Source organism: Austrofundulus limnaeus, unplaced genomic scaffold (genome assembly GCF_001266775.1).
Source record: "Austrofundulus limnaeus strain Quisiro unplaced genomic scaffold, Austrofundulus_limnaeus-1.0 Scaffold48, whole genome shotgun sequence".
NCBI lineage: Eukaryota > Metazoa > Chordata > Actinopteri > Cyprinodontiformes > Rivulidae > Austrofundulus > Austrofundulus limnaeus.
The window spans coordinates 2,280,503-2,290,391 of record NW_013952450.1 but is presented as its reverse complement, the minus strand read 5'-3'; the positions used below and the strand labels follow the sequence as shown (position 1 = coordinate 2,290,391).

Below are 9,889 nucleotides of genomic sequence, written 5' to 3'. Positions count from 1 at the left end.
GGGTCATAGGCAGTCAATTTAAAATGTAATTCTTAAGATATTAAGAAAGAACATGAACCACAACTGACACCACTGCAACCTTCCTGCACACACACTGACTGAACTTGTGGAAGCTAACTTACCAGGCCTTACCACAACAATCAAAACCTGAGATCCTGTCCATGAACAGCACTCTGATGTCTCCAAACACACGAGTCACATTCCCAAACAGCTGAGTCCTTTGTGTCCCCCTCCCGGTCAACTGTCCATTCTTTATGACACTATGTTGTGCGCTCCCACTTTCAGCGAAACTCTCCCACAATTCTATTCTGGGCCATCAGAGGCCAGTGCGCATCCCTGCCATGAAACTGACAGGTGACAGCTGTGTCGCCATGGAATCAGGGAGGGGCTGGGCCTGTGTGAAAACCAATCTGGCAGCAGGGGATGGGCCGGTATGAGAGCCAAACTGTGGAGCTGCTTTGTGGTGAGCTGAGGACAGAAAACTAAAAAGGAAATAGTCGCTGATAATGGTAGTGGAATATTAAGGACAAATGTTTAACAAGGTGTGAGCTTCTCTGCAGCAGAGGTTTGTGGTCTTTCTCAGTCCTGTCACCTAGATCTCCCTCACACCTGCCAGCTGGTTTTCTGACATTTCTGAATCAAAAATTTTGGAGTTGTCCATTGTACTATACTGTACTGTACTTTACCGTATAGTACTTTGCTTTACTTTACTTTACTTTACTTTACTTTACTTTAATGTACTGTACTGTACTTTACTTTAATGTACTGTACTCTACTGTAATTAACTTTAATGTACTGTACTGTACTGTACTGTACTGTACTTAATTTTAATGTACTGTACCAAAATGTTGTTATGTACTACTATCTTTTTTTGTACTGTGTTGTTTGTATTATACTTTACTTTACTGAGCTGCAGTGAAATTTACTGTACAACAACGTTGTTATGCACTACTTCCTGGTTTTGTACTATATTGTTTGTGCTGTACTGTACTGTACTGCACTGTACTGTACCATGTGTATTGCTTTGTAATGTTTTGCACCACTGCACTGTTGTACTGAGTTGTATTGTACTGTAATTATTGTACTGTAATTTACTGTATTGTGTGAGTGTGCTGTACTGTACTGCACTAAAGTGTACTGTGTTCTATTGCAATGTACTGTATTGTATTATACTGTAATGTATTGCATCATACTGTACTTTACTAAAATATTTTGTACTGTACTGTGCAGTACTGTGCACTGTTCTACTGTACAGTACTGCACTACTGTAATGTACTGTACTGTGCTTAACTGTACTTACTGTACATGCCTAGCCTTACCAAGTCAAGTCTAACTGTTTCCAATCCCCAGTTTGTGGAGTAAATGGTAAATGCACTGTACCGTGCCTTTCTATTAAACCAGGATACTCAAAGTGCTTTACACCACAAGCTGTGCCTTCATGTACCCAACCACACACAGCTATTATGTCCCCGCATGGCTACATGTACAAATCGCCCTATAGAGACTAATCAGTACTTTAAATTCACTGCACATTTATACACTGATGGGACACACATCAGAGGCAGAGGGGGGTTCAGTGTCTTGCCCAGGGACACTTCCACGTGACAGAACAGTGGTGGAATTGAACCACCAACTCTCTAATTAGAGGACCACTCATCCACAGCCACCATTTCTTAAACAATGTCCAAAATGTATATAGTTCCCCCCAGATTTGTAATTTATGACCTCTAAAAAGTGCAAATCATTGCAGAAGTTCAAAATGTCTGTCGGTTTCTTTCTTCCTCCACTTATCCGGGGTTTGGTCGCGGGGGCAGCAGCCTAAGCAGAGAGACCCAGACCTCTCTCYCCCCAACCACTTGGACCAGCTCATCTGGGGTAATCCCAAGGCATTCCCAGGCCAGCTGAGAAACAGTCCCTCCAGCGTGTCCTGGGCCTTCCTCTGGGCCTCCACCCAGTGGGACGTGCCCGGAACACCTCACCAGGGAGGTGTCCTGGAGACATCCTAACCAGATGCCTGAACCACCTCAACTGGCTCCTCTCGACGTGGAGGAGCAGTGGCTCTACTTTGAGTCCCTCTCGGATGACTGAGCTTCTCACCCTCGTTCTTTTGGTCATTACCCAAAGCTCGTTACCATAGATGAGGGAAGGAACATAGACCGACCAGAAAACCGAGAGCTTCATCTTCTGGCTCAGCTCCCGCTTCACCACGACAGACCGGTACAGCGCCCGCATCACTGCAGACGCAGCACCAATCTGCCTGTCAATCTCCCGCTCCATTCTTCCCTCATTCATGAACAACACCCCGAGATACTTAAACTCCTCCACTTGGGGCAGGACCTCCTCCCCAACCCGGAGAAGGCAACCTACCCTTTTCCGGCTCAAGACCATGGTCTCGGATTTGGAGGCACTGATCCTCATCCCGGCCGCTTCACACTCGGCTGCAAACTGCTCCAGTGAGAGCTGGAGATCATGATCTGATGAAACCAACAGGACCACATCATTCGCTAAAAGCAGAGATGCGATCCTAAGGTTACCAAAACAGATACCCTCAACACCTCGGCTGTGCCTAGAAATTCTGTCAATAAAAGTTATGAACAGAATCGGTAACAAAGGGCAACCTTGGCGGAGTCCAACTCTCACAGGAAATGAGTCCGACTTACTACCATTGACGCGGACCAAGCTCTGGCACCGATCGTACAGGGACCTAACAGCCTGTATCAATGGAACTGGTACTCCATGCTCCCGGAGTATTCCCCCCACACGGTCGAACRCCTTCTCCAAGTCCACAAAACACATATAGACAGGTTGGGCTAACTCTCATGCACCATCCAGGACCCTGCTGAGGGTGTAGAGCTGGTCTGCTGTTCCAAGACAGGATGGAAACCACACTGCTCTTCTGAAAAAGAAAGAAGTTCAAATTGTGTGCCCCCCCTCCTATTTTTTTTATAATTTGGATCCAAAGAACAATCAGCATTTACTAAGCTGTTTTTGTTACTTCATCAAAGTATTTTTTTTTATTATGGACTATTGCTGCTTTTCAACTTATTTTCTGTTCAGTCCTTCATGAACATGAAGACATATTGTGTCTAGCAAATAAAAGAAACTGAAAAAGTGGTAAAAAAAAGACGATGTCTCAGGCCTATAAAACACTCAGATAAATAATAACTCAAAAGAAGTCTTTTTTATAAAATAAACTTGATCAGTTTTCTGCTCACAGCTCTTTGAAAATCACCTTGCTAAAATTTACCTTGAAAATAAATTTGTGACAAGTTGCTGTTAACATTTCAATTCAAAACAATTTTCTTTTGTTGGTTTGTTTATTTGTTTTGCTAAATTGTGTGTTTGTGTCGATAAAACACTGGTTCATCCTTTGAGCTTATAGGAGCGTTTTATGCCTGAAGGACTCACAAGACGAAGTTAAGAGGCTTAAAAAATATTCCTCTGGAAATAATCAGGAACTAAACTGAAAATGGGTGTAAAAGGAGGCAAATTAAAAAAAATAATGATAAAAATAAAAAAGTCAAATTCTTATAGACTTTCAGAGTCCAAAACTGCTTTTAAAAATGACAAGAAAGTCTGGTTGAAGAAATAAGAAGGGCAAACATTTCAGAATAACAAAATAAAAAACATCAATAATTTTATTTTATTACTTTATATCATCCATGCTGTATTTAGTGTGTGAAACTACAATGATTTAAACGCTTAGAAACTGACCTCAATCACTGAATTTTTTTTTCATCATGAGTTCCACCTGCTGAAGCTGATTCACAATCATTATTTTACAACCATTTAATCATGAAACAGAACCACAAACTCTAAGAAATGTAACATTGAATTTACTTAACCAAACTGGTTCCACTAAAATTGAGCAAATTATATGTTCTTTTAAAAACCAGTCAACTTGGTTTAGTGAAACCAGTTGACATAACTTGGTTAAATACATTCAACAAGTAATGTTTTAGAGTGTAGATGAAAGTGTAAAAATAAAATCATCATAAGAGAAATGCAACACAGAACCTCAACATTAATATATAGTATATATATATATATATATATATATATAGTATATTAATTTACTTTGCCAAGTTATGTCAAGTGGTTCGCTATGGAGGACTGAATCTGACATAATAAGAAATAAAAGCAGAAATATAAATGGACCAATAAATAAATAAGTACACTTAAAATGCACCAATTTAATAAAAAGAACTTTACCTCATGTTTTATAATTTAACTTGACCTTCATCTTTATTTTTCCAGCTTAGTTCCAATAAATTATATATTTTATCATATAATAAAAAAATTTGTTTTGAAAAACTACATATTTTTATTTTTCATTTTACTTGTAGATGCATTTGTGTCTCTTAAATTATTATTTTGTTTATTTTTTTAAAACAAAGGCTCAGGTAAATGGTTTTTCCTCCTTGCCAGAACAAGCATGCACATTGATCTGCGCATGGATCCTGCTTCTTCCTGTCTGTTGACCAATAGAAGAAGAGCTGACCCAGGAAGACCGCCCACCTTATTTGAATAATGAGGCAGAAATGCATAATTAAAAACAGGAGACAGAGAAGTGTAAAAGTAACACATGGAAATTAATAGTGCATTCATTTATTCATTTCTGCTTTTATTTCTAATCGTGTCAGATTTAGTCCTCCACAGTTCCCCTCAATCGAGCGGAGTAAATGTAAAGAGATGTAATTGTGTAAATCTGGATGCATTTACTCAAATCAGTTCAGTGGAACCACTTGCCATAACTTAACTAAATTCAACAAATCTTTTTTTTTTTTTTTGAGTGAGTTCTCACGGGTCACCACGAGGTCTGACCAGGTTTGGCATCTTCACAGTATTAGTCCTGACCACAACCCTCAACCAGGCAGGCCCAGAGCAAATCAGAGCCAAACAATCAACTCTCTGTGAGCAACGTGAGCAGAGACTAACAACTTTGTTGCCACTGGGGGTTAACGTGGGTGTTGTGAAATATTCGAAAAATCTCCTGCTCATTCAGGCAAGGTCTCTTGCCTGGAGAGGAGGAGACTTGACATGCTACAGAGGGATGAAGCTCAGGACAAACGCAGGGTCTGTGTGGGACACAGAGTGGGCTTTGTGACGCCCGAAGACCCCAAAGCATCATGTGAAGCTGGACGGAGAGCATGTTGAATATATTTGCTCAGAAGATAATGCTTTCTCTCTTAACAAAACATTTGCATGTCTTCAACATTCTTGTGTTCTTTTAATGTGAAGCTGTGGGGATCATTATAACCCTTGAATAGTTAAGTTGTGATGTAACCTTCGGTTTCTAAGTCAGTAGATAAAGGGAGAAAAYAGAAAACTTAAAGATTAGGTAGCAAAATACTTGACACAAAATTACAGGTGTAAGCAAGATATTTTAGTCCCATATKATGTATGGAAACTCTGTGTGATAAGATATACACATTTTTTAAACTTAAAGTATATTAAGAAAAAAAACTATTTACAGTGAGAGTTTAGGTTCTTAGAATAACATGAGCTATAAACAGGTAAAAAGGTGCCATATTGTCTTACCTGATTAGCTGTGGCCTCCTGGCGCCTGCTTTAATCTCCATCACTTGGCGTTCTTCCTCACAGCATCTCCCCAGACTTGGCTCACCTCTTCTTGGCTCCTCCAAGCTCCTGTTGCCCTGACAGTCACAACAAACTCTCTGCTGCGACGAGCCTCTTTGCCCTTGAACGCACGAAGCTTCGTCTCAGCGTTTGTCTTTGTTCTGAGTGGAGTTAAGTGGACGCTCTACCTACGCTGCCCTGCCTTTTCTGTCCTTTAACACTGAACTCTCTGTGAGCTTCTTCGTTTTTCCTCCCTCCTCTTTTCTTCTTCAGTACACCCCCCCCCACCCCCACCCTGCCATTGACTCTCACTGATGTGGGTTGGCAACTCAGGAGTTTACAATAAACCAGCTGTTCTCTCTGTTTTTATAAGATATTACACATTTATTCAGATTTATGACAATTTAAAATGTCATTTTTTATGTATTTAATTATCTAATGTATGTAACAGGGATAACAACAATTTAAATTTGAACAAAAGTATTTCTTTGATGCTAACTTCACATCTAAAACATATTTTTTGCACTATAAATACAGTATAAAATAGTTTTTTAAGTAAATTTAAACATACTACAGTACTTTTGGAAGTATCTGTTAAAACTTCCTGATATACAAAGACAACAAATGTTGTAACATTGTTTTAGCAAATGCTTTTATTGTAATTAAATATCTGAATTCATGATTATATTTTAAAAAGTAACATTTGATGAAAATGTCCCTTTTTGATGAATCATTTTGATTGCAAAAGAAAAAAGACAAAAAAAGAAACAACAACAGGTGCCATACTTGTAAAGAACACAAGAAGACAGTGTGCTGAGCTTATGTGTCTATTTTAATGCTAATTATTCTTTGTTAATTGATATTCACTGAATTACTTTACAGAGTTTTTGATGTGTTTTGTGTTTTCTTTGGTAAAACTGTGATATAAAACCTCAGATCCAACTTTAAAAAGCACTAACATCATATTGCACTTGACAGTTTTGGTGCAACAGCACACTACAACCAAAGGCTAAAAGCTGTAATCCAAACAAATTAGTCATAAATAAAGTTTGAAACATTAGCCTTTAGTTTTACTTTAAAAAGTTTTTTGAATTCCGTATTTATTACAGGCATATCTGTAGTCTTGAATGCAATAAATAAATAAATAAATAAATAAATAAATAATAAGATCTGGTTTTGCACTGAGTCAGTATCACCTGTTTGTCATCACATTTTCTCTTTACACAGAGTGAAATGTCCCTGATGCACATGAATCACCTGCAGACCACCGGAATATTAAAGCACTGAAAGAAAGTGAGAGCAGATATTTAGCACCAGACCACTCAGGCCTTCTCAGACCTCTGTGAAACCCAAGATATCAAAGGCATTTTAAGTGATGTGATAAAACCAGGCAGCTAAACGAACGTCAGATGTCAGATTTCCATGAGAGCAGAGACATGGTGGGCTGGATGGTTTGTATAAACGCTGGTACAGTAAAACCTATTTTTTCGAATATATTCACTTGTTGCTCAAAAAATGACACAAGCCTAAAATAAACTATCCTCCTGCCACCCTATAATAATCMTTTTAGGGCATCTCCTTTGCCCCAATCATTTAGTTTTACCAGGAAGGTTGTGACCTCAGACACTTAAGGTGTCCAATTCTGCATACAGAGGTTTATGACACCCCCTATACCCTCTTTACACACGTATGCACGGTCTAGTACTACTATCTTTAATGGGACTTTGCAATGACCATGTCCAATGTCTAATCATTTCTACAGCCTAACCCTTACCCTTTCTCTAACCTCAAAGGTACCAAACCCTATAATCTAATCTAACTAAACTCAATGCACACCTTAGTCCGAACCCTGACCCTTAATCCACCTATTACATTTTCCTCCCATGGGGACTTGGCTTAGGTCCTCATAAATATCACTTTTGTCCCTTCAAGTAGGTGTGTATGCCAAAAAATTGTGCTCACATAGTAGGGAATACTCACCCATACAAATACACACACACGCACATTCTCCTCCTGTTTTGTGTACAAAACAACACAATCAGCTGTGTGGAATAACAGCTGTGGGTGACTTTATGTCCACTATATGTCACAGTTTGTGGGTTGTTTAACACAAGATGAAGAATCATGTGTTTTTACGGTGCRTGGGAAATGTGGTTTCTGACAATGGACAGAGATATGACCATATTACTGTAATATTCAGTATGACATCATATTGTATATATAATATATTTTTGTTTTATATAATTTTGCATCACACTATGTCATACTGTAGGCTYWTGTCTACCATATTATCATATCAGYATRATTATTMAACAACAACAAAGAATAAAATTACAAAACACAAAAYCACAGGATCATCACTATTGATTATCAACATAGATAATAAATTAATACTTTAAGACTCAAACGTTTTTTAAAACTGAGCTATTCTTTCCAGTATGCTTTGCCTCTGTATTTAATGTCTTGTGCAGCACCGACAGTAAAAATCCACCAGGTGGCGCTGCTTTAACATAAACATGAAAACTAGATCTCTGGATGACGTGACGTTATAGTCGTACTGTAAAAAGAATGAGACAAAAATGGGTTGTTTCCCTTTTAGTTTGTCAGAATAAGACAACAAAATTTTAAAATGTTGCATACATAAATTGAAATATAAATTCAATATATTCAATAAAGGAAGAAGAGGGACATTTAACCAATGCGCCTCCAAGGCCTGTTAGCCTGTTGACAGTTCTGAATTAGGGTCAGTTTCTACATGACATAAAATCTGCTGGGTCCAATTGTGTCAGAATGCCTGAGAGCTTCATATCATTAGGAAAACACTGGAACAGATGCTGATAACACCATGGAGCACTTGAATAAGTAAATAAATATCATCTTCTGACAGCAACTTGTCAACCTGTGGCACAAATGTTTGCACAAAACTCATAAATTTTGCTTGAAGAGCAGCTGATGACATCACGGATAACTAGAGGATGGTTTCTTACCTTATGATAATGACAATGAAATTTAAAATATGAAGTTATTTAAAGCTTGGAAACAATCAAAAGCTCAGTTCAAATGAACATGACRTTAAAGAAGTGGACTTGTGTTTGAAGTTTGAAGTTGCTCAGAATCACACTGAATAGATTGCATAACCATGCAGCTGGCAGAATGAAATATGGGGCACTCTCCCCTCCAACCCATATGTCAAGCTAAATGTGTCACTTGTGCCTCTTTAAGTTTCAAGCTTTAAATTACAACTCATTCACATGCCTGGCATAGGCTCTCACACACTGTGCACACACAGGGAGGGAACTTCGGGGTATGATGATTCTTGGATCATGGGCTTTGGTTCTGTTTTATTTGGTTCGTGATCGATGTGTGTAGCAAGGCACGCTTGTGTAACTGATGAGCTTAGCAACCGTAAATTCTCACTTTTACTCATCAAACGAACCACAAACATGCTTCAAAGGTTACCTATATAAATATGATTATGTAAGTTTATGATATATTTGCTTTACTGACCTTGAAGTAAAACACATTTTTCTATGACATTTGTTGACTTGACTTTGACACCTTCCGCAGCCCTGTTTCACTCATACAAATTTCTGGTTGAAATTGGTCCTCAGTGTTGGCTGGTGTCTTTTTTTTATCACAAGTGAGAAATATTAAAACTTCCCCTAACTTAACTGGACTGCAGGCCCTGTTGACTTAGATTTGAACACAGACCCTCACAGGASACTGTTAAGATGTTTTAAAGTGAAGAAAAATTACTTTCTCTTTCCCATTAAAGGCCTTCTCTCCATTCTGAAATAAGCACACAAAACTTATTTTGGGTATTTGCAGTTGTATTTCTCTCCCTAAAAGTTTGAAATTTTTTATTATTGGGGAGTTGAAAAATCTAAACAGTTTTCTCATCTGATTTAGGATTTTTTTCCCCATGTTTTATAAGTAATTCATCTAAATTGTTCATCTTATTCTATGTTTTTTTTTGTTTTTTGTTTTTGCTGATATTTAGTTATTAAAATAAAATGGATGTTTCTTATTTTATGACAAACAGATCACCATGGAGAAATAGTGCATTCCAGAAGTTATTACTCAAAAAATGATCGTGTTGTTTTTGAAAACGACATTTTTTTACAGTCTTTACAGTTTCCAAAATGTTTGTAATGGTGATATACAGTATTGAATGGGTGTTCTGAACTGTAATTTCATTGTGCTCTGGACAATAAAGGTCTGTCTAGATAGGCAGACAGACAGACAGACAGACAGACAGACAGACAGACAGACAGACAGACAGACAGACAGACAGACAGACAGACAGACA

General features: G+C 38.1%; 1 protein-coding gene across 1 annotated transcript in view; it reads right to left on the bottom strand.

Moving 5' to 3' along the window:
- The window catches only part of plekha4 (pleckstrin homology domain containing A4), a gene marked incomplete in the record, with an annotated part of 18,336 nt that extends 12,549 nt beyond the window's left edge, over window positions 1-5,787 (bottom strand). Inside the window, 1 exon segment of the mRNA XM_014008257.1 lies at window positions 5,542-5,787. Within this exon segment, the coding sequence (XP_013863711.1) occupies window positions 5,542-5,582 (41 nt within the window).
- Window positions 5,788-9,889: the final 4,102 nt, after the last annotated feature.